Source organism: Perognathus longimembris, chromosome 13 (assembly GCF_023159225.1).
Source record: "Perognathus longimembris pacificus isolate PPM17 chromosome 13, ASM2315922v1, whole genome shotgun sequence".
NCBI lineage: Eukaryota > Metazoa > Chordata > Mammalia > Rodentia > Heteromyidae > Perognathus > Perognathus longimembris.
Genome location: NC_063173.1, coordinates 19721910 through 19747528, shown reverse-complemented (window position 1 = coordinate 19747528; position 25619 = coordinate 19721910). Strand labels below are relative to the sequence as shown.

General features: G+C 47.2%; 1 protein-coding gene across 1 annotated transcript in view; it reads right to left on the bottom strand.

The window, feature by feature from the left end:
• Positions 1 to 8534: 8534 nt before the first annotated feature.
• Positions 8535 to 25619, bottom strand: part of Parva (parvin alpha) — a 140898-nt gene continuing 123813 nt past the window's right edge. Inside the window, exons 8-13 of the mRNA XM_048360797.1 lie at positions 25575 to 25594; positions 24460 to 24521; positions 23966 to 24034; positions 22043 to 22144; positions 21325 to 21397; positions 8535 to 12324 (exon numbers count right to left, since the gene is read on the bottom strand). Of these exons, the coding sequence (XP_048216754.1) occupies positions 12248 to 12324; positions 21325 to 21397; positions 22043 to 22144; positions 23966 to 24034; positions 24460 to 24521; positions 25575 to 25594 (403 nt within the window). The 3' untranslated portion in view covers positions 8535 to 12247. The remainder of the gene's footprint in view (positions 12325 to 21324; positions 21398 to 22042; positions 22145 to 23965; positions 24035 to 24459; positions 24522 to 25574; positions 25595 to 25619) is intronic.

Here is a 25619-nt window from a genome sequence, read left to right as displayed (position 1 = left end):
GTTTGGTCATCTTAAGAAATGAAGTGGCTAACACCCACCTCCCAGGCTGGCTGTGAAGATTAGCGATATGCTATGTGCTAAGAAGGAATTCAGACAGGTTAGCAATTTTAATCACCCTACAAAAGGAGATGGCAAGGGAATCAGGGGCCCCTGGCACCCAGCCTTGATAGCAGCCAACCCTGGGACCTGAGCTGAGCTGTATCTGTATAGGGTAGGGCTAGATTCAATTACTGTTCAGGCTCTGACCTTCCAGTCCCCCCTGGGGTCTTCTCTTTGCTTTCCAGACAGTCTCAGTCCAGGTTCCAGGGCCTCTGGCTCTGCCATGTAGCCTGCTAGTGGGAGCACCTGTGGGGAGCACATCCCAAGAAGAGCATCTGTCGAGGAGCAGGGTGCAAAAGGAGAAAAGCTATAGCCAACAAGGCTGGCTGGATATTGGGTCCCCAGGAATGGGCATAATGACAGGATGATGGCTGCCTTAAGCAGAGGCCATGAAGGAAGTGGGAGGAAGGGAGCCAGGATCTGGAGAGGTGTCAGGGAGGCCCGCAGCACCTATAGCACAGGCCCTTCCTGCTTGCAGATTTGTCTAGAGCACAGGGTTTCTGTGTTGGCTTCTCAGCTTTGGTCTGGCCTGGTCTTTCCCAGTGCAGGAGGAATCTGCATCTGTCTGTGAATACTTGGCTACTGCCTGGGCCTGCCAGAAATTCTGAAAGCAAAGGCCGAGGAATGTGAAACATTTATGACTTAGCAGGATTGTTCCCAAACTGTGAACTTCTCCAAAGAGCCTTCTGGACTTCATTGTGGTTGCTCTTCCACTTGCAGAACCTGGCAAGAATTCCCAGGTCCCAGTCTGCAGAGACACACTGGCTGCAGAGAGGCCAGAGAGGCCTGTGGGGCTGGCTGGGCAATGTGTGGGCATTTGAAAGCCCATCCTGTTTTTGCCAAAGGAAAGCCCCAGGGGGAGGCCAATGGCTTTGTGACTTTCTGTGAGGTGAGGTCAGAAGCCAGAGAAGAGACATCTACCATGGGTAGATTGGTATGCCTTTTTCTAGCTATTTCCTTCTCTCTCTCTCACCCTGCTGTTTGAATGGTAGTTATGGTCTTCTTACAGATTCTGTTTCCTGTCTCATCCCAAGCATGACTAATCGGTTCCAAAGTGGACATGGCCCATCCCCAGTGGTCTCAGAGGCACTGGCTCTTTGCCTAGCAGGATTGCTAAGATTGAGGACCATCCCCTTCCTTGGCTCACTGCCTTTGCCTCGGCTGTACATATAATTCTTCTCACCCACTCCTGCCCAGAGCACCTGCCTGAGCTCTGTCCTGCCTGTATGCCCATGTCTCACCTGGAGGCCTCAGCAGGCCTAGCTTCTCTCTGTGACATCTGCAGGTCACTACCTAGCCTCCAATCCCCACTCTGCCCCCAGCCTGCCCAGACCCGAGATCTCATATCCCCCCAACTCCAGCTGAGAGCCATAGACACACAGTCTGCCTCCTGCTTTCTGTAGAAGGACAGTCACAGAGTTCCCAAGGACAATGACAGGCCACTTCTTTATTGAAGATGAAGTGAGGCTTTTTTGGGCATTTGGACCTGTGCTTCTTCCTAGAGCACTTCAAACAGTCAAACATTTGGCAACAAAAAGAAAAACCTTTTAGAGTTTTGCTCAAGCCTCCTTCAAGTTCAGTTTCTTGCAGCTAGTTACAGAAAGCCCTGCCACGCCCTCTTTGCACTAATTGAGCTAATGATGTAGATAAAGACGTAACTCAAAATCAAGAGCAAACGTGGTGTTTGTGATGTTAAAAGGATCACTGTGTGATTCAACGTTGGAGTCAGGTTCTACTGATGGATTGGTGCTGCACTTGATGCCCTCTCCTGCTGTGTGGCTTGGGGCATCAGGGTGAAAGGATGGTAGAGGCAGAGGGCATGGGAGAGAAGGAAGACTGCACAGTCGAGAGGGCTGGGAGTCCCAGCTGGGGCACCTCTTTGAACCTCTGTTTTTTCTTCTGTAAAACAGAAATAACAACAGCATCTCCTTGGCAGGTTAGCATCTACCTGGGAGGTAGTTTGCTGTGATGTCTATTAAGAGCCACGTGCCAGGCCCTGCTTGGAATCTACTAAGGTTTTGCCCAGTCCTCCTTTACCACTGGCAATTGTCACTGAGTCATGACCACTCCTGAGAGGGAGTGCTCCTTCTTCTTGTTACACCCTTGGCCTTGGGAAGGTGCAGGTTATATGGCAAAGCCAAATGGGAATGAGCAGGTTCCATCATGGAATTGTGGTTTCTAAGCGTCACAATTGGGGCACAAATTTGGAAGGAGGAGCTGCCCATTTCCATGTGGGGTCTGCATTGGGGGAGGGGGAGGGCAGGAGAAGGTAGCCAGATAGGAAATTAAACAGAGCATGCTATGTAGAGAGTAACATACTATTGTGTCATCTTATTGGCTGTAGTGTTCTCCTGTGTCAAGTAAGTATTTACTAAATGCATGATGACAACAGTAAGTTATGACGACTTTATCACTTTAGAGCCTGGTTGTTTCAGGAAATCCATTTGAAAACCAGGCAAAGGAGACCAGCTGTTGGCAGGGAAAACAGTCTGCCTGGATGCCAAGAGTCAGTGATTGGTCAGGTGGTATGTAACCAGGCTTGGAGCCATGAACAGGGAGAAGGATTCAGTGGGTGGGAGACATAAAGATTCCTGAGGAAGGTATGTTCACGTGGTTAGATCTGGCCTCTGAGTCCATACTGTCAGAACTCTGAGGCCAGCTCTGTCACTTAGGGCATGTGATCAAACTCTTTATCTTCACTTCTTTCTGTAAAATGGTGATGATACTAGTACCTATCTCATAGGATTGTTGAAAGGATGAAATGAGATTACTTGGGGAAATGCACACCATACATATTCAGGAAGTACCACTGTAGGTATCTCCTGAGAAGGGCATGGAATGTTCTTGGCTATGTCTCAAGAAGTTAGGCAGGGAGCATGTGTAAGTTGGACCACCCAAATGAGAAACTAATTAGGAGGTCCCTGCAATCTCCAGGATTATCAGATGAGTCCTAAATAAGAGGATTCTTGGGAATCTGAACAGGATGGATCAATGCAAAACAGGTGGCCCATGCGGAAGTCATCAATGGAGCCTACTGGATGTGTTGGAGGAAGCTAAACATTCAGAATGTATCTGAGGTTCTGGACAGAAGATGGCACCTGTAGAAGAGATGAGGGATATCCACAAAGGGAGCAAGATTGGAAAGGATAAAAATTCAGTTTGGTCTATGCCAGAGGGACTTAGGACATTTAGAAGGTGTTGTGAATTAGAAATGGACAGTAGATTGGAGAGCTGGGACTACAAGGAGGGTGGGCAGTGTTGGGAGTCAGAGATGTATGGAGAGAACGTTGACATTTGGGAGCTGGAGAGAAGAAAAGACACTGCATAAGAGCAGAGAATGGGAGCCAGGGGACCAGTAAGAAATGAATAAACATAGCTTATCTGAAACTGGCAGCCAAGTTCTTGGAGGAGGAGGGGATCACACAGCTGAGCTGGATGGTCCCGGAGAATACTTCCCTTGCTCTCTAGCCTGGCTTGCTGCACTGGCTTAGCTGCTTGCAGAATCCTGTCCCCACAAATCCAGAACCAATCCTGGATTTCAGCTTTTTAGAAATCCGAGGACAGGGGCTGGGGATATGGCCTAGTGGCAAGAGTGCCTGCCTCAGATACACGAGGCCCTAGGTTCGATTCCCCAGCACCACATATACAGAAAACCGCCAGAAGCGGTGCTGTGGCTCAAGCGGCAGAGTGCTAGCCTTGAGCGAGAAGAAGCCAGGGACAGTGCTCAGGCCCTGAGTCCAAGGCCCAGGACTGGCAAAAGAAAAAAAAAAAAAAAAAAAAAAGAAATCCGAGGACAGCTTTTTAGGGATCCATAGAAGAAAGGAGAAAGGGAGGCAATGGGGTCAGGATGGATCTGCACAATGGAGCTGGTGTTTTAAGGAGAAAATGAGAGAGAATTGCTAGAAATCTGCATGTGTTTGGAGTGGATGCCTGGGAGCTGGAGGAGAGATGCCCGAGTTTGTAGAGTGTGGGGGTCATCTGTCCCTCATCACTGGAATGGGGCCGGACAGGGTAGCCTTAGAATTGAGGCAGGAAGATGCAGACAGAGGCCATGAGAAGAGGTGTTGAGATATTCCTTAAAACAGCTTTGGTTTCATGGTGAAAGAAGAGACGAAGATCTAAGAAGAGAAAGGATAGCACTGGCATGGGGAAGAAAAAGAAGTAGGTGTTGGTGAGGTGGAGCGAATTCATGAGACCGAGGGAGGATCTTCAGAAGCTAGAGAGCACTCAGTGCTCTGGAAGGATAACCTAGTAGTCAGCTGGTGCCGTTCTGTGGGTTACAAGTAACGCCATGTTGGAGAATAAGAAACACAAGTGGGTATGACATAAGGATGGATTAGAAAGGAGGCCTGAGTGTGAGGTCAGAGTCAAAATGGCCAGTGGTTGAGCCTACACTAGATAGAGGATCCTTAATGGCTACTTAAAAATCTTTGCTAGCAAGACAATGAGTTCTTTAAAAAAAAAAACTATTTTATTTTATTTTTAAATTAAATTTTATTGACAAGGTGATGTACACAGGGGGTACAGTTACAGACTAAGGTAGTGAGTACATTTCTTGTCATATTGGTTACACCCTCCCTCATTCTTCTTTCCCTTCCCTAGTTCAGGTAAGCACATATACAATCGCCAGGGTACCAAAATCATATACAGTAGCCACATAAGACAATGAGTTCTTAGCAACAAGTGAGATTTTAGAAGAATGACCCCAAATCTCTGCTTGGTTTTAGAGTGAGTTGGGTGGTTTTTGTAGCAGCAAACCTGTATGAAACACGGTTACTGATCATGGCGAGAGATGTCCTCACAGATTCCGTGCCAGCTGAGGCGAGGGGAACTGTGAGAGAGTCTGGCTGGGCCCGTCGATGTGATCTATCTCACCATGTCACTGAATTACTCTAAAAGAGCCCCATTCGTCACTGCCATTAGGATGATGGCAGAGGCGTTTGAGAAAAGGCCTCACTTTTCCGGATCCTGTTTTGCGCATAGATTTAGGGCTGAATGTAGAGTAGGAGCACCACCGTGATTCTCCAGTGTGATCACATGACTCGCTCATGGGCATTCTGAGCTTGCCTCATCCCACAGCATTTGGACTTCTGCGTTATCCATGTTAGGCAGGCCTGTGCTGCGAAGGGTGAGAGCACTATTGTAGGGATTGGAATTATTATGATTATGGATGAATTTTAAAACTAAAGCTCTCTGGCAGATCCCTGATTAGAGTCCCTGATGAAGAGCTTAGCTTCCCCCAGCTAATGGCAGCCTTGGTCCTGGGTCTGAACAGCATGCAACTCCAATGCAGAATAGTAGGATATTCTGGGAATTCGCTGAGAGAACCAGTGATGCATTCAGTGCAGGCTCAGAGAATGCAACCTGCCCCTCCTCTCCAAGTGTGCCCCATTGATCAGAGAGCTCAGTGAAGAGATGCAGAGAGAAGAGAGCACCTGGCCTCCAGGAACCTAGCATAGTGCACCATTGCTGGTCATCATCTCATTGCTTGTTGCTAATCCCAAATGCCTGGTTCAGTGAGAGTTTATCTTCCCCGGTATCATAACAAATACGGGAAGACATGGTAACCATTGAAGCCTGAGCAAGGAAAGCCTTCAGAAATGCCGACAAATATTTGCCAAGGGCAGGCAGTGTGTTTCCACAGGCGGGTGGCAAGGCCATTGTCAAGGTTTCCAGGAAGTCACAGAACAGCGGGATTGTTGTGCAGGCCCGGCCCTGGCTCCCAGATGGAGCAAACGTGAAACCGATTAAACATTTATCTATTGTCCTGTCCTCCTCAATAAAACATCACACTCTTTAAAGTGGCTGCTTTAATGACGTTTGTGTGTCTTGGAATGCTGCCCTGGGTCAACCAATCCCATCTGAAGATGTGAAAACATGAAAATCGATAAAAAGAAATGAAAAGTCTGTTTTGCTGATAAGATGCCATTTATCTTCATCATGGGTGCTTCTCAGAATTTCCTAAGTGCTTTCAAATGTCACCCATGAAAGCCAGACCCATGCGCATGGAGGTGAGGGGAGCTGAAGCAAGGACCCAGAATGCTCTGCTCTTGGTGGCCACGGGCCACCAAGGACAAAGCACCCTTGTGGGGCCAGCACCAGGGACTGCCCCACAAGCCAGCAGCTCTCACGTGGGAATTTGCAAGGATATTTCGGTATTTCAAAACTCCTTCCTAGGAAAGATACTTTACAAGACACTCAGAGTGAAGCTTCGGTGAGCTCCTGTTGTAGGCTTTGTATAACATGGTAGCATGGATATAGTTCATGCTGATTAGTGAGAATTTGGAAAAAATGAAATGAGTACCCCACAACCAGGAAGCTTATCTAAGTCAGCTCTTCACATCCATAGGTTCAACCAAGTGCAGATGTTCATCTTTCCCAAACAATACACTGGGACAGCTATCTCATAGGCATTGGTTATGTTCGGTTTTAACACAGAGGGAGCAGCTGTGTAAGGCTATGTATAAATATGATGCCATTTTATACACAGGACTTGAGCATAAGCAGAGTTTGGTATCTGTGGGTGAGTCTGGAACGGACTCCCTGAGGGCATGGAAGGGATGGCTGTGTCTTATCCTAAGCACAGGCTGGATGGCAGCACTCCTGGTGTGACCTCACCTCCCTCACCAAAGGGATCCAACACGGTGAGGAGAGGGAGGGGCCCACGTGTCCCCAGGGATCTCCATCTGGCCTGCAGTCCTCTTCTTTCCTTTATTTTGCAGGCTCAGCCAGGTCCATTCTGTGGGTTCCTTTAACTCTTCTCAGAGGCCGTGCTGAGATGTTAGGGGAAGCTTGTGCAGCTGTGCTTGAGACGGGATTGGGGTGGGGTGGGAGCTTCATGTCCTCTCCTCGTTGCTTTTGCTGTCCAGCCGTGGACATTACCCACAGATGAGAAGGGCAGCCCCAGACCTCCAAGTTGTCCACAGAGCTTCCCCCAGTTTTACCACAGAGAGGAAAAAATTAAGCATCGTGTTTTCTTATCATAAATCTGTGTTCTTCTGATATTGTAATTTGATTCCTCTTCTTCCTGAACATTCTTTGTACTGTAGCTGGCCTGGCTTTCTGCCAATTCCTGTAGGAATCACGTCTTATTCATCTGCCCCAGGAGCTCAGCCATGCTGGGCCATTGAATGGCAAGTTCTTTGCTTGAGTAGTTTTGTGGTTCAGGTGTGACCCTTTCTTAACCATTTTTTTTCAATTTCTTTTCTAAATTATCTTTAAGTAGTTGTGCAAAGGAGTTGCCATTTAATAAAAGTTTATGAATACAATATATCTTGATCAAGGAATCTCTTTTTTTACTTGTAGTACTTGGTATTGATCTCAGGGCCTTGTGTATGCCAGGCAAGCACTCTGCCATTTGAGCTTAGCTTTCAGGTGTTGTTATTTTAAATTGTTACTTTTCCAGAGACCTGTTTTGGCTTCTAAATCTAAATGAGAACACTTGCATTTTTTAAAAATACAGTTGCCCCTTTGTCTCTATGGGAGATTGGTCCCAGGACCCAGTGAAGGTATCAAAATCTATGGCTGTGTAAGTCTCTTATATGTAAGGGCATGGTATTTGCATGTGTGTTGTGTAAGCCTCCTCTGTATTTCAATCATTCCCAGATTACATATAATACTATAAGGCACGTCAGTCTCTTTGAACAGTTGTCACATCGTACTGTTTAGGGCATAACGATAAGAAAGCATTTAGTCTAGGTGGATAAAACCAGAGTTTGAATTCAGGGCCTTGTGTTCACTCAGCTTCGCTTGTTCTGCTGATGCTCTATCACCTGAGCCGTGCTACCAGTCTGGCCTTTTGCTGGTTATTTGGGAATGAAGTCTCATAGACTTTCCTGTCCCAGGCTGGCTTCAAACCACAATCCTCTGGATCTCAACCTCCTTTATGTAGCTAGGATTTAGGTAGCCAGTTCCCCTCCCCCTGCTCAGTTTGAGATTGGCTGATTCTGTCAATATGAAACCTGTGAACAAAGGGCCAACTGCATTTCTCCTTCATAGTGGTTATCAGTTTTCAACGTGAACTATTTTTCTTCATGTGTCTTCTCCAGACTGTGATCTGTTACTCAACACATGCAGGCTGGGAATATCGCTCACTGGACAAACGAGTGAGCTCCATGGAGTACTCATTCTAAGGGGCAAACAGGCCAAGCTCAAAGTTGGGACCCCGTAAATTCTTTCTTCCCTTTGGAGTCCTGCTATTCATTAGTGTCAGAGGATCTGACATGGATTCTGATTAATAAACAAATAAAAAAAATGAAGCAGATTTAATTTTCTTAGCTTTGTGTTCCAAAACTTATTTGAATGTGACATCCAATGCTGAATATCCTCAGAGCTCTGCTGCTCTTACAAGCGTGTATTCACATGTATACCATCAAACCAAGAAGGCTGGGGCATAAGAATTTGCAGCTAGCCTGGCTTACTTTTTTTTTTTTCCCCTTCAGAAGCAAGTGAGAAATAGAAACTTAGTGCTTGTGGCAGCTCTCGTTGACCTGCCTTTCACTAAGGGCGCATCTGGAAGTATTTAGGAAGCTGGTGTGTGGAGGTATTTAGATGCCTTAGTGAATCAACCTGCCACCCAGACTGTGTCCCAGCGCAATTCTCTTGCTCTCAGGATCTGCACAACTCTGCTGGATTTTCTGACAGGTCTAGGTGAATGTGATGAGGAAGTCTGTGTCATGTCGGAATTGGTGAAGATGTCAGGATCTAGCTCTTTTGCATGAGTAGTTACTGTACAGGTAAGATTCTCGAGGTGAGGCTGTATGAAAGGAAATGGGTCCTCAATTTATTTTTGACCCACCCCTTACTGAGGCAGGGCAAAACTGTTTGACCTCTTGACTCCAGCTAGTCTCATTTTCCAGTGGAAAAATAAATTAGTACTAATTTGGGGGAGTAGATATGTATACATTTGCTCTAACAGTGGTATAGATGATTCACATGGGAACCACAATGTATACATGTTGTAGAGTCTAGTTATTGGAAATTATAGCCCCAGAATACTGCTGATGCAAATAAGCTTCGCTACACGCTGCAGGTTAACCAAGCAACCTACAACAGAATAGATTCATAATGATGAAGCTAAGGGTAATTCATAATTAGAGTCCTGATGGCAGCACTTGAAAATTGCATCCACTCAAGACAACACTGGTGATATGCTCATAAAGAAACCTTGCCCCAGACTTTGGAAATATGGACTCTATACCGTGCCTTTTATTACAGCAGACAAATGCAATATGGTTGGTGGCTGGACTTTACAGCTTCTCTTATAGGGTATTCAGTAACCTTTATAATGCTTTTTTTTTTTTGTTTTTGGTAGTTGACTGGAGGAAGCTTTTCCCCCATTGGGTAGGTCTTTTCTTCCCTACCTCAAGCAGACTAGACATGTGTGCTGGGTTCTCATGTTAAAATATGTTAAAAGCAGTGTGTGTGACTCTGTATAAGAGACTATTAATATTTTTTAAAATCTAAAGATTTTAGTACATTTAGGTTTTATCTAAAAAGAAATTTCTGCTTGAAATGGTTATGGCTGCTGGGAGTGAGTGAAGGAGCAGAGAGAGAGAGAAAGAGAGAGAGATGAGGAGACTTAGGGCTTTCATTAGACATTCATTCATGCTTCTTTGTACTATTTCTGTATTCACTATTACAAATAACAATGGATTTAAATTTAGAAAAGGGGGGCGGTGGAAACTTCTCAGTGCTCTTACAGAGACTTGATTCTTTTCTCTTTTTGGTAGTACTGGGGATTGAGCCAAGGGCCTTATTGCATTTTAGGCAAACGCTTTGCCATTGAGCTCTAACCCAGCCTGAGACTTGATTCTTATCTCAGTGTTTTCTTCTTTTAGACATGAAAGCTAATTTGGTTTATTTATGGTTAGGATGCCTCTTTCCACCTTCAAAATCATAGTCACATTTTCAAGAAAAGATCCAGAATCTAATGAGAAACACCTTGGGGAGACGAGAGGGCTATACGGAAAAGATCTTCATTCTGAAACACCATTTTCTGATTAGTAGACTTGTTATTTAAAAACCCTCCAAGTTTCTCATTTTCATCTTAAACACCAGAGAAAAATGACAAAACAAGGAGACAAAATTCATGCAGCAAAGCTTGTCTAAATGAACACATTCCAGGAGACCAAAGAGTATATTGATTTGCTACCAAGAATTTAGAAGACAGCAATAGGAACTATACATTTTTCTGTGTTTCCTAATTTAAAAAATAGGGTATTTCACTAATTATGTAAAAAGAGAACTGTATTCTTATATATAAATCAACAGAAGACAGTACATTGCCTTTATACCTTAAATGCTCATTATGCTGAGAAATAATTAATATACCCAAAGAAATATGGCATGTGTTGTAAATGTTGTAGACTCTGAGTTATAGTATAGAAAGAAGGAAGTAGGTTAAAGGAATGTCTTAAGAGTGATGAGAGGCCAGACCAGGTGGTCTGATGAATTCCTCAAAGCAGATATGGGCTTGCTACAACAGGCCCCAGGTAATGGCAACACAGGCATATGCTTCTGGAGAAAGCTACACAGGCTGGTGTCTCTCTGGTACATGCATGAAACTTGTAGAATAAAGACACAACATGAGCACAAGTGATTATTCTAAGGCCTTGAGCATTTTAAAGGCATAAATTAAGTACCATAAGCCATACCTCTCAGTCTCTCTCAGTCTCAGGGTATCCCCTAAATATTATCCCCGTGTCTTCTTCCCCCCCGCCTCCCATATCCCTTCCTTTTCCTACAGAACCTAGCAGCCAGGCACAGTAGAATTCTGAGTGGGGTTCACAGAGAGAAGATACAAGTAACCACAAGCCCTTGAGTCACCCACGCAAGGAAACTGCTCAGCTTTGGTTTAAATGACTTACATTTTTCCTCGCCTGAATTAGCTGGTAATTGCATGTGGGCAGACTTCACCAGAATGGTCTAAATGATCAATTAGAAAGCAAAAAGGAGTTCCTTTCTTTAAAGTTCAAGGGTCTCTGTTGAGGAGCCCTACTTCCCAAGTGAGACTCACAGGGGCCCATGCCCAGCTCTCTGCGGTGCCTGGGTATATTGTACATTCGCCTAACGATAATGAATTGAGTACTTATTTTGCAGAAAAATATAGGGCATTTCCATTACATGCAATCAAGCAAAAAGGCTGCAAAATGTGCCACTCCATTAATTCTAAACAGAATCCTTCCCAAATGTCACCCTCAAACCAGAGTATGGGGTTATTATAAATCTGAAGGAATTAAGAGTAATTTTCATTTGCACAAAGGGTTGAGAGACATGACTCCTGCCACACACACACTATTAATTGGGATAAATTCAACTAGCCAATTTCTGCATGAATCACCAAGCCCTGACCTAGCCTGCCCCTGCCCTGAGATCAGTGCTTCCTCTCTTCTTTGAGGATGAGGGTGTGTGCAGGCGATATGCGCGCGTGCACGTGCGCACGTGCGCGCACACGCACACACACACATTTTAGGAGGTGCTAAGAATGGGTTGTAATTGACTAGTTATTAACAAATAAGTTGTTCAAAGAGGAAAAACGAGCTGGTGTTGGCGGTTCATGACAGTAATCTCAGCACTTGGCAGACTGAGGCATAAAGTTAGAAAGTTTTGAGGTCACCTTGGGCTACAGTGACCTTCTGTCTAAAAAAATACAGTAGTGGGTAGGGAAGAAAATTACCAACATCTAGCAAGGCAATCAACCTTTGAGCCTCAGTTTCCTCGCGTGCAAAGGGGAAGGGAGCATCTACTTCACTGGAATCATGAGGATTTGTGAGCTGGAGCAGAGGAGGGCACTTCGTGAGGAGGCTGGCAGCTCTGATTTCCAGCAGTGGCAGCTGTGTTCTTCACTGCAGCTTCTGGGAACCCTGGGCCTAAGCTGATTCCCAAGGCATGAAGAGGGAAAGTGGGGCCGGCACCTGGGCGCTGATGCCTTTCCCTTCATTGGGGGTTCAGTTGCCAGGGCCTGGAAGGTGATGGATCAGCTCACTGAGTTACTGGTCATTTCCTTCCTGACCTCAATTCCCACTATCTCTGGGTGGACACTGGGCTTGTGGGGGAGCACAGAGCGGGAGACAGGAACAGGCGAGGGGAGGCGGTCCCTGGAGGCTGGTCCAGTCTGCCAGCAGTGTGGGGGGGGGGGTGCAGGCTCTCATTCCACATTCCGGTACTTGGTGAAGAGGTTGTACAGCACTCGCAGCGTGGACTTTAGGTCACAGTTGACGATATCTGCAAAGAAAGCAAAGCACCAGCTACCTTAGAGGGGCTGCCTGAGAGTTATTTGTTGTCCCTGTCCCTCTGTCACTCATCCCCATGCCCCACCAGACCCTGGGTGGGCTCAGGGCCACCAGCTGCAGATGGTGGCATGGATGTGCAGTGAGGATTTATAGCAGGTGAAGGGTGGGGGTTTCCAGGGTCATGTCTCTGACTGAAATAAAGCAGGCCCTACAACACACAGGCTTCACACAGCCTTAGCTGTCTCCGGGGCCTTTCTCCCCCTGCCTCTGACCTGCATCACTGTGCCAACTGTATGCAAAAGGGATGGGCCCAGAGGGCGTAGGATACTCCCCCATCCTGCCGGGCAGAGAGGAGGCACCTGCCAGGGAGGATTCAGGAAGTCAGCTTCCCACAGCGGATAGAGCAGGCCCGCTGCGTGAGGCACTGAGGAGAAGCTGGGGTTTGGGATGTATTTTCAAGTGGGTTCCTTTAAGTTTGGAGCCTCTGAGTAACAGGTCTTTCCTGTCTTCCTGGAGGAGAGCCGTGGATGGCATGAAATGATGGACGTGGGCAGGGTCCCACGGCAAGGGTTGACTGTGTCCTGCTAAAGCCAGCTCTTCTTGAGAGCGCGCGCGCGCGCGGGTGTGTGTGTGTGTGTGTGTGTGTGTGTGTGTGTGTGTGTGTGCAAATGTGAGCCAAAGATGGGGCTGGGACCTAAAAGATTTGGAATTTTACATTGTGGAGTTTGGATTATGTAGGCTAGAGGTTGGACATGCCCACTCACAACATTTGTTTTATTTGTTTTGTTTTTGTTGCCAGTCCTGGGGCTTGAACTCAGGGCCTGAGCACTGTCCCTGGCTTCTTGCTCAAGGCTAGCACTCGACCACTTGAGCCACAGCGCCACTTCCGGCTTTTTTCTATATATGTGGTGCTGAGGAACCGAACCCAGGGCTTCATGTATACAAGGTGAGCACTTTACCACTAGGCCATATTCCCAGCCCTCCCCCCCTTTTTTTCCACTCATAACATTTGTATGTACTCCTTCCATCCGGGTTCCATCCATGCGTTTGTCCACCCACCCACGCCCTTACTGGCCACTGTCTTCTGTGGTTGCTGCTGCAATCTCTGCCAGCTCCCCCACCCTCTTCTCCACACTAGGGCTTTCCCTGCTTTCATCCCTCTATTCCTTTCTCTAGCCATCCTTTGAAGACTGAACAAAAAAGAACAGTCTCCTTTTTTGGAATGCGTGCTGAGGTAGTAAAACTTAAGGAAAAGCCAAGAACAAAAGAAAAAAACCAAACCCTGATGAGTATGAAAGTCAGGGCAGTGGTTGCCTTTAGGGAGGGGTGGGGGTTGTGTTCAGAAAGGACACAGGGCAGGCTGGGGGCAGCCCCTGCAAGCTTCCTCTACTCTTGTCCTTGACTTAGGCAGTGGTGGTGTGATGGTGTCTGATGATTTGTCTTAGGTACCTATTTGTGTAATATTTTCACAATAAAAATGGCATTGAAGAGCATAGGTGTGCAGGAGACGAGCTATGTAAGACATGCTAACAGCTCATCTGGGATCCAAAAGCAGGAGAGATTGTGGTGACCCATGAGGAAATCAGGCAGGGTTAGGTCTATAGGACCAGAGCTTTAAGGACAGGCAGAGTGGGAGGCCTGGACTCCTCTGCAGACTATAAGGTGGGTCCCAGGCCTGCTTCTCTTGTGGTTGTGGTTGCCACAGCTAGAGGCACTACAGCCCAGGCTCCGTGCACAACGAAGATGAACACTGGTGGGGTTATAAGCTGAGGGTTTGGGTTGGGAACCCTCTTAGGCTCCGCCTACCTCTATGTCCCCCCTCGTCTGTTCCCTGCGGTTCATCCTGGTTGCCTATCAATCCTGCCTTCCCCAGCTGATCGGTACCAGCTCCCAGCGACCTCCTTAGAGGCCTGGCATAGCTTCCCTTTCTGCTCCCATGTTGGTTTGTCCATATTTCTGAGCCTTTTCTGAGGACTTTGCCCCGCTGTGCTGAGTCCTATCCTCAATTGCCTTCTACTAGCTGTAGTCCTGTGCTTTCTGGCTGGTTCTTGCCCTCTCCTGGGGGGCGGGGTGGGGTAGTTTTTAGGTTTCAAGGAAGTCTGACACTAGGGGGCTACTCTAAGGAGGAATTACTAGGAAGGCAGATGGAGCAGTGGAGAGCTCACCAAGGGAACGAGCATGAGGAGAGGCAGCGTGGCTCTCTGGCCACAGCAGGCTCCTACCTGGGCTCCTCTTGCCCTTGCCAATTCATTCTACTTACTATAGCCAGATCTGTAGACATCTACGGTTGGCTGTGCCCTGCACAAATCTGTTACCGTAGACACTAATGTAACCTGGAGTCCCTTGGAGCTATGTACCTCACAGCCATCTCACCTAAGCTCTCCCCTGGCTCCCCAATTGGCTTTGCATGGCCCAGCCTGCTCTCCAGTTTTATTTCATGCCACACCCATCCCTATATACCCCAGTCACACTGCTTCCTGTCACTGCCTCCTCGTGGCTGCTCGAGGCCCAGTTCTGCTGTTGCAATGTGTACATTGCTTCCCCCCTAGAGGTGGCCCTGGGTCTGTGTGTTTATCTGTGTGTATGGGGGGGGAGTGGTACTTGTGATCTCAGAGCCCCCATGTGCTGCCTTTGTAGCACTGGCTGCAGCTCTCAGTCACTTGTGTTTCTATTATTTGATTAGTGTCTGCATCTGCCTTGGACCTCTGTGCCTTCAGCAGAGAGCCCATCTTTTTGCTGTAACACCTGCCATGGCCAGACCTCCCAAAGTACCAAGAGATACATGGATAACCACTTTATCTGCTTTTAATACCCACTAAGGTTCAAAGCCCATCTTCACTATTAGCTTCTCTGAACCAGTTTTCTCACTGGTAAAATTGGATAAATTTCTTTGGGCGGTGTCTTGTTATACAGTCCAGGCTAGCCTTGAACTCAAGATCTTCCTGCCTTAGTAGAGTGCTGGGATTCCCAGCATGCCCTAATATGTGAGCAGTAGTATCTTTAGGAAAAATACTGGGATTATATGAAGGGTCCCTTAAATAGTTTTCTCACCTTTGTTGAAAGCAGAGCAGCTGTCAGTACATGTAGTGTGCATTACACAACTCTAGGGATCACCATTCATGAAGATTAGGCCTTCTTAGGGAGTCTGAGTTGTCCTTCACCATCACCACCACTGTGGTTGAGAGATATGGTGCACCATTTTTTTCTTATCAAGAAAGCCAATTGGCTGAGTGCTGGTGGTTCATGCCTGAAATCCTCGCCACTCAAGAGGCTGAGATCTGAGGATTGAAGTTCAAAGCCAGCCCAGACAGGAAAGTCCATTAGACTCTTTGCTCCAAGAAACTACCAAAAAGCTGGAAGTGGACCTGTGGCTCAAGTTGTAAGAGTGCTAGCCTTGAGGGAAAAAAAGCAAAAAACCAAAAACCTCAGAGACAATGCCCAGGCCTTGAGTTAAGCCCCAGGACTGGTGCAAACAAAATAAAGCAAAAAACAAAAGTGGCTGACCACCCAGGTAGTCACAGGCAGACTGGCAGACCACTAGAGAGGGCTGTGGGTTCCTGGGAATGCACTATGACTCCACGCTGCATAAACAGAGCTTGCTTAAAGCCCTGGCCTAATAAATTGTGTGATTAGTGCTGCTAATCACAGTACTGCTGATTGCCTGCATGGGCTGGCCCAGGGCCCGATTGGGAACAGAGGCACTGGGGGACTCCAGGGCAGAGCCCACCAGCAGAGGCTGTCTGGCAGGCTGGGGCTGAGGAGAGATCGAGCAGACACAGGTACTCAGGACATAGCCTCTGGGCAAGGACAAGGGGTCACTGTTCACTCTTCTTGCTCACTGGTATGAGTGATTATCAATCTATTTGAGAGCCATTTATAATTAGGGTATCAAGAGCATTTTTTTTTTTCTTGCTTAAAAGGCACTGAGGCCACGTGCTGGTGGTTCACACATGTAATCCTGGCTACTTAGGAGGCTGAGATCTGAGGATTGCTGTTCAAAGCCAGCGTGGGCCGGAAAGTCTGTGAGACTCTTATCTCCAATTAACCAGCAGAAAACTGGAAGTGGTGCTATGGCTCAAAATGGTAGAGCACTAGCCTTGAGCTGAAGAGCTCAGGGACAGCGCCCAGGCCCAGAGTTCAAGCCCCATGACTGACCAAACAACAAAACAAAAACACTGACACAAAAACCATACATAGCTATGAAATACAGTGTAATGATTTTCACTCATGGATATGTTGTACAATGATCAAATCAGGGTAATCAACATATCCATTGCTTGAAACATTGACAATTTCATTGTGGTGAGAAATTGGAAGTCTCTGGATTATTTTGAAATACACATGCTTATGGTTTACTACATTTGCTGTGCAACAGAACATGAGAAATTAATCTTCCTCTCTGACTATAATTTGTATCCAATGACCAGCCTCTCCCCAACCCCTCCTCCACTCTGGTCTCCTTAGCTTCTTATAAAAAATCAAGACTAGAATGGTAGTTATGAGATCAACTTTTGGAGGTTTAACATATTAGCAAGATCATGTACTGGTCTCTTTGTGTCTGGCTTCACTTAACATAATGTCTAAATCTACCCATGTTGCATAGATAATAGTATTCCATGGTGTATATGTATCACATTCTTTTTATTCGTTCTTCCACTGCTGGTCACTTAGGTAGTTTCATTTCTTGGCTGTTATAGTGAAGTGAACGTGTGTGTGTTGGGGGAGGAGGGAGTATGTAGTTATCGCTGACAGACTGATTTAATTTCTTTTGGCTTATTTCCAGCAGTAGGATTGCTGGATTTCACAACAGTTTTGGTTTTAATCTTTTGAGGCGCCTCCATATTGTTTTCCATAGTGTCTCTACCAAATTAAATCCCACCAATGGGAATGTGCAAGGGGTCAATTGAAGGTATTCTAAGAATTTTCTCCAGGCATATGAGCACTCATATCTATGAATACAATTGTGGGGTCATGGGGTATACCAACCAGCTCCCTACTATTGCTATAAGAAATGATCACAAAAATTGGTGGTCCAGAGCAACATAGATTTTGTTGTTGTTTGTGGGGTTTGAACTCAGGGACTGGGCACTGTCCCTGAGCTCTTTTTGCTCAAGGCTAGTGCTCTACCACTTTGAGCCACAGCACCAGTTCCGTTTTTCAGGTTAATTAGAAATAAGAGTCTCACAGCCTTTCCTACTTGGGGCTCGTTTCAAACCTGATCCTCACATCTCAGCCTCCTGATTAGCTAGGATTACAGGCATGAGCCAGTGGTACATGGAGCAACATAGACTATTATTCTCACATTTCTAGAGGTACAAAGCCTGAAATGAGTCTCTGGGGGAAAAAAGATCAAGGTAACAGCTTAGCTGTATTCCTTTTGGGGCTCTAATGGGGAATTCTTTTGAACTTGATTTTCTGGCTTCTCAGGGCTGCCTCTGCATTCTTGGCTCATAGCCTGCTCCTGTCTTCACAGCTAGCAAGAGCTGGGTGAGCCTCAGGCTACATGGTTGACACTCCAGCCTTCCTCTGCCCTTTCATAAGGATCCTGGCGATTCTACAGGGGCTGCTTAGATAATCTAGGATAATCTCTCATCTCAAGATCATGTATTTAATATAGCCAAGTTTCTTTCCATGTAAGTGAATGCGAATAGATTTCAATGATTAGAAGATTGTTTTTATTTTAGGTGTGTGTATGGTAGGGATCATTTTGTTTACTACATATATTAGACAAGGACAGAAAGTTTTCTAAAATGGCTGTACCAATTTACCTCTTAGCAGCAGTTTCTGCTGTTCTGTGCCTTTGCTAACTAAAACCTGGTCATGCTGGAGGTAGGAGCTTTTGTTCCTGTTGGTTTCTGTATACTATTTCTACATAGTATGCAGCCATGGACTAAGTCCTTTGCCAGGTGAGCTCATCACTGGACTTAAGCTGCTGTCCCAGCTTAGTTGTTCTCTAGCTTTGTTCATCATAGTCTGTCTGGTCCTAACTCACTGCCTTACTACACTTACACTTCTGCTATTCATCAGCTTACTTGGTGTCCTACAGACTTCAATCCTGCACGAACTAGATTTCTTCTGAGTCCCTGCTGGCTCCCACAGCACAGGTGTCCTGATTATATTTGATGGTGAATGTACTGCCACTGTGAGAATGAGAATGAAGGAGGCATGTGACGATGGTTAGCCCCAAATGAAAAGCCAGAAGCTGAAGCTGGGCACCAGGGCCTTATGCCTGTAATGTGAGGCCCTGAGTTCAAGTCCTAGTATTGGCATGAAAAAAAATGAACACAAGACAACAGCCTCACATGCAACTGTTCCACTAACCATGAACTTGATGTTCATTCTTGGCTTCCAGCAGTCAGAGCGGTGAAAGGTCATGCACCTGGGGTCACCTGACACTCAGAGTCCAAGTTCTTAAGGGATTTCAAGGTTTAAGAGATCTCCAAGGTCAAGCTGCTTAGCAGAGAATGACGTTTCCTGACCTTAAAAACATTTTTTTTTTTTTTAATGAAAAATGCCTCTACCACAGCCAATCTGACCTGGACATCCTCAAAGAATCACCTGCGAAGCCTGTGGCGTTTACTACGAGATTGCACAGGAACCGGAGGGAGAGCTGGGTCTCGCATCTCACTAAGTAGTTTCACAAAGCACCATTTCAGTTCTCCTTTACGCACTGGAAATTTTCAGTCCGGGCACGATGCCCAGTGCAACAACAAATAAAACAGATGTGATTTTCCACTCACACCGCTCGGGAAGTTTCATATTAAGCAGCTCAATAATTGCTCACGAAATGTCATCTGTACACTGAAATGTTCTTATAGATGACACTGGGAAGATCATCTGTCTCAAGGGAAGCTGGGGCCTGGGTATCCAAATGATTGGAAGGCACATCTGGATCTGCAGGCAGGTTTCACATGAAGCTCGTGGATGTTGTGGCAGGAAGGAGGCCCCGAACTCTGCTGCATCTCCTACCCAGAAACAAGCGTGTGTGGTTTGCCCAGGAGACACTAGGAGTCCACTGTGAGTGGTATCAGGATGGCAAGAGTGGCTGTTCAAGGAAAGGAGTCCCAGAGGGAGAACAGCTGTGCTAGAGGCATCACTTAGAGGTGATTGAGGCTTTGGTAGAAACACTAAGGGGTTCACCTTCTGCGTAAGCAGAGCTGATGGGTTGTTGAGGTCTGCTGTGAACGATGGGGTCAGGTCCCCACTCCCCAGGTGGAACTTTGGCTCACTCGTGCACACTACTGTCCATACCTGGCCTTCTCGATCCTTGTGAGGTAGCTTACCCTTCACCACCTTCGCTCGCCTATTCTCAATGGTACCCAGACTGAAGAACGCTACCTCCTCTATTCCCACGGTCTCTCAGGCATGCCATCTCCTAGCTGTGACCACCACTGCCCTTCTGTCTGGGTGACTGGTACATCTCTCCTCTTCCCTGATTGGCAGTGGGAGACTTGAGGGCAGGCGCAGTCTTACACTCTTGGTGCATCATCGTCTGCAGGGGCTCAGGCTGGCAGCACCGGTGCCCAGCTTACTGAGAGCAGAGGCAGCCCCTGCCTCTAAATGACCACAAAGTGACAGCATGAGGACCCTTGACCAGCCTTCTCAGTGTGACACAATTTTACACAATACAACATGGACTGGCCAGTGCTAGTACTATGGAATGTGGCCTTGGTACAAGGTAGAAAATAAATGTCTGTAGTAAGATGACTGAGAGAAACATGCCTCCTACTCACACACGCATGCAGACAGCCAAGCGTGGGCACAGGAGGGAGGCCTGAGCATTTGTTCCTTTTGCATTTACAATCTTATCCAGTCATTTCTCCCTCCATGCCCACAGATTCTGCATCCATGGACTCAACTCAATGCAGCTCAAAAATATTCAGAACGACAGAAGGGGTGACACTGATCAAGATATATTGTACTCATAAACCAACACACTGTATTGAAACCCCTTTGTACAGCTACTTAAAGATAATAAAAATACTCAAAACCAGGCACTGGTGGCTCATGTCTGTAGTCCTAGCTACTCAGGAGGCTGAGATCTGAGGATTGCAGTTCAAAGCCAGCCTGGGTATGAATATCCATGAGACTCTTATCTCCAATTAAGCAACAGAAAACCAGAAGTAGAGCTGTGGCTCAAAGTGGTAGAGTGCTAGCGTGCTAGCGCTGAGCATAAAGAAGCTCTGGGCGAGCAGTCAGGCCCTGAGTTCAAGCCCCATGACGTCCACCATACCACTTCCAACAACAAAAGCAAAACCAAGAACTGCAAAAGCACTGAACAGGTGTGGACATATACATATATGTGTACATGTAGCAATGAGTCACACAGCATTACTGGGGCAGTAGGAACTGCGAGAATGCTGTAGACTATGTCAAGGGCAGTAAATCTGCCTTAGTTGAGGATTTATTCTGTTTTTCACCAAACATGGTCACATAAGAAATTTTGAAACAAAAACCATTTAATTCCTGTGTGCTCACTATGCCACTCCGGAGATGTGGAGAAGCTCTTTGGTCAGTCCCATGTTACCTTTGATGGTGTTTACACTGTTGTGGTATCTGTTTCCCTGCCTTTCATTCTGTGAGAATTTGCCTCACCCAAAAGCCAATGGTGGCCCCCCTGTTCTCCCAAAGCAAGGTAAAAGTGACTGTGCTTAATTTAAGTGATAAAGTGAACATTTGAGATTTGTTGAGAGGTGGCAGGTCTATCTAGCAGTAGCTGGGTGGCGTTAGAGGAAAAATGAATCAAGCATCCACAGTACACTGTCGAGCTCTAGGCCTTCTGAGCAGGCATGTTTTTACTCAATGGCATCTTCCTTGGAACTGTGTCCCCATGAAGAGCAAGAGTCTACTGTACTGTGACTATTTCATGTAAGCAAATTAAACATCCTGTAACCAGTCTCCCATGGATACTGAGGGATTAGTGTCTTTGCAAATCAAATTCTCAAATGAAGCTTTCACTGTACCATTACAAACCCAGGGAAGGACAAAATACCTTCTGGCCGTGGTTTTGGTTTTTCCAGTCCTCCATCTTGCATGAGCTCAAAGGCAAAGGAGACATTTAAGACCTGGCAGGAGAGATGCAGTGTGTGTGTTACATACAATCTCAGATGCTGGAGACCCCAGGACCTCTTCCTGGGCAGTGTAGGAACCCAACAATGTAGCCAGAAGGCAGAGGCTGAGCTCATTTGAGGACAAGCATGGATGGACAGGAGAAGGCCATGTAGAGGTGGGCTTGCTGACCCCAGCATGCTCCTAGAGTAGCCCCTTTCTCGTCCTATCATGTCCCTGTATTCGAAACTGGGTACATTCGTGCCCATATCTGAAAAGATCAGATGGCAAGACATCAAGAGGCAGAGAAGGGTCCCTACTTTGAATGAAAACCTCTGTCTAGTGAGTGGGACTTAGTAATGAAGGGGAGGCTGTCAGAACCAGGCTGGTTATGAACCACAGGACTGCCTAGCCCTGCGGCCACCTTGCCTGATACCTATGGAGATGAGGCTGGCTATGCACCAATAGGAGCACAGGCTAGGAGGGCAGTGGGCAGCTGGGGAGTACAGGGGTTGTTCTGGTTGCGTGGGGGTGTGTCAGCTGTTCCTTCCCAGCGTAGCTGCCTAGCCCTGCCTCCAAATACTGCTGACCTGGCAGAGGCTAACCTGCCCTAGTGTGGGTGATGAGGGCCCCGGGCTTCTCCCAGTTCCCCTTTCACTTACCTTCTGTTCAAAGCTGTCTGGAGTCAGGAAGAAACTGTGCAGGGGCACAAAGTAGCCTTCCAGGAGCCCCATGAGCAGCACCAGATACACCCCATCTGCAAACTGAACAGCAAGAGCCAGGTGACGGTTTGTTGTTCCTGAGCGAAACCCCCTGGGTGGTGGTTCATCTGCCATGTCTTCCCATCCAATAGCCACCTCCCAGGTAGACTGTGGGGGTCAGTGGCCTAAGGCAGGGACTGCTGCTCTCTAGCAAGTCTTCTCAGGATGTGGGCCAAGCCCAAGGCCTGATGCCGAATGACCTAGCATTACCTATTATTGTCTGTGTACCCCAACTTCTAAGATGGGCATGGGGACCAGAGTTGGGCAAGTGTGGCTCCTTGCCATTGAGGGGCTCATGGAGACTGCAGTGGGGAGTACTGTGGCGGCTGCTCTGTATGAGACCCAATAACGTACAGAGGCATCAGAGCTGGGAGGAACACTCAGAGCAGGGCTGGGGAGAACTTGGGCCTTTATTGATGATGGTTTACTTTTTGGTGATACTGAGGAGTGAACTCAAGGCCTTGTGCTTCTAACTAGGCCGGCCCTCTACTACTTGAGCCACAACACTAACTGTTTTTCATTTTACTTTAAACATTTTGTTGCTGGTTATTTTCAAGGTAAGGTTTTGCTTCTATACCCACGTGAGCTTGGGCTATAGTCCTACCACTTTGTGTTTCCCTGTGTGGCCAAGATGACAGGATTATGTTGTGCCCAGTCATTGGTTAAAATGGAATCTCTTGAATTTTCATTTCTAGGCTGGTCTTGAACTATAATCTCCTGATCTCTGACTTTCATTATTATTATTTCTGAGTCAGAGTATCACTGTACATCCAAAGAGGGCCTCAACCTCCTGCTTGCTGAGATTGCAGTGTGCAACACCACATCCATGACCTTTGTGTGTGTGTCAGTTCTGGGGCTTGAACTCAGGGTCAGTAGACTACCACTTGAGCCACAGCTCCACTTCCAACTTTTTGTGGTTAATTGGAGAAGAGTCTCATGGATTTTCCTGCCTGTAATTCTTAGCTTTCAGCTCCCCGAGTTCGCTAGGATTGTAGGTATGAGCCACCAGTGCCCTGCTGAATTTTGCTTTTTTGCACAGAGAAAGAACCGTGACATCGTACAGGACTGGCATTCTCCTTTCTCAAGTCTCCTTGTTCATTGCTTGATAGGTGGGCTATGATTTCCAATTCCAGCTATGGGACTTGTACCTTCTCTATCCCTCAATTTTCTGTAAAATGGGGTTGTTACCAGCATTGTATTTGTGACCTGCTTGACTTGCAGACAACAGTCAATACAAATGACTATTTTATTCTTATATGGAAAAACAAGCAAGCAAATCAAACCCTGACTTCCTAGGTTTGCTGGGCAGTAGAGCCAGGGAGGTTTGGTTCAGGGAAAAGAGGCTTGTGAATTAAGTGCAAGGAAATCAGGGAAAGGTCAATGTCTGCTCGAACACTAGCTTGGGGTGAAAACATTTTGGAAAGGGTCTATATACAGGTGTGGAGATGGCCTGAGCACAGATACAATGGTTGTATGACTGATATTCTAGAACCTTTCAAAGGCTGGGCCACCATGTTTGCGGGAATAAACAATAGCTGCTGGAGTTCATAAGAGGCCCGGCTTCTTGGTATGGCTCTAGGAAGAGCAAAAAACAGGTGGAGCACAGGCTGGTCTTAGAGCAGGTGCTCAATGAGCTTTGTATGATGACTAGCTGGGACTCCTGAGCAGGGCTTGACTTCTGGGTGGAACAGACCTCGTGCTTCACCTCTCAGCTTAGAAAGCTGCAGGTCTGTGGAAAAGCCTTCCTAGCCACGTGGGTGGGGCCGGTGGCCCTCTGCCTGTCTGGACAGGTGCTTCCCCGCCCTCCCTCCAGCTGTCACCCACCTGGGTTTCCAGCTCTGTGACCTCCAGATTCAGTTTATTCAGGTGCTTGTTCACAAAGGTGATGAGAGTCTACAAAAGAAATAGGGATACTGAAAACAGAGACTCCTGTCTGTGCCACATGCAGGATGCCACCCTGGGACTCCGCCCTGAGAGTGGGCAGCCCGTGCGAAGGCCCTGGAGCCACAAGGAACGTGTCTTAGCAGCCCACATGACACAGGACTGAGAAACAGGATGACAGGCCGGGCACCTGAGCCTGGAGTTTACAGGGTGGGACGAGAGGGAGCAAGGAGGGCTCAGGGACAGAATGACCCCCTTGGGTTCCTTCTCTGGTGCAGCTAATGACAACTCCCTACTGTACCCATGGGGAGATCCGCGTGAACAGTGAGGACTGGCACCCCAAAGCAAGAAACCAGGGTGAGGCCCTACAGAAGAGACCAGTAGTAGGCATGAAGGAGAGCCCTGTGAGCGCAGAGGTGAGGTTGTGAGCGGTTTACCTTTTTCACCACATTGAGCTTGTCTGGTGCATGGTCGAACAAGGTGTCAAAGGCATCACGTTCTAAAAGAGAAGGAAGGAACATGGGGTAGCGTGCAGTCCTGGTGGGAAGGCCCACAGCCGGCTCCTGTGGGAGATGCTCTGGGGTGTAGGCGGTGGGTGCTCTGCAGTCTGGGGTCAGGCTGAGCTGAGGCTGCTTCCTACCTTCTGGGCCTTTTCCTGTGTGTCCATCCCAGTTACAGGTGTCAGTTCTCCACCGAGCTGACCTGCTGTGTATGTGGACTTTGCCAGGCAGCTGTCCTGGGCTTAGTACTTCCTCCTCTGACACAGAATCATGGCACACTCATGGTTCTAGTGTGTCTGAAGCTCTTTGGAGGGAGAATGCTATCCAAATACCCAAGTATTTCAGCTTCTAATTTTCAAAGTCAGGATAGCCAAGACCAACATCTTAGCAAGTGCACAGATAGAGATGGAGACTGGCATGCTTGAGGAGAGAGAATGTGTCTCCTCTCAAGGGATCTAGGTCTTGTGTTTTGTGCTTCAGATTCCCTGGCTATAAAATGCCACCCGAAAAATGAATTCCCACTGGTTTGTCATATAGATGGAAGGCGAGGCTGTGTGCGTGTACTCTATAAACTTTTGCTGTACTGAGGTCCACTGTTTTCAGCATGATCGAAATATGTTACAAGAATACTCAACAACTACCAGGTTAATAGAGCAACAGCCACATCATATCCCTATGCAGATTCCTCTTGCTGCAACCTGGGGATGGAGTATTTTGTGACCTTCTCCACCCAAGCACTCACAGGCAAAGCAGAAACTGCTGGAAGGGGCTCTCTGCCCCTCATGCTTTATAAACAAGCCCAAAGGGATAAGGAAAGAAAGAAGACGAGGGGCAGAGCCCATCCCCGAGTGCATGAGTGCATTCATGCACCTCCTCCTGTGCTTCTCCCACACCCACGGGGCAAGCCTGCCCTGCAGGACCAGGCCTGTGCAGACCAGTGAATGAGGGACAGTGTCAGCTGTCCTTCCCCACCCGGCCTGCTGGCCGTCCAGGTTCCCAGGCTGAAATAGACACACACATCAAGGCAGCTGCCGCAGCATCAATTAACTCACCATGCCTTCCCGAAAGAGCCCTGCAGGAAAGAAAGACAGCAGTGT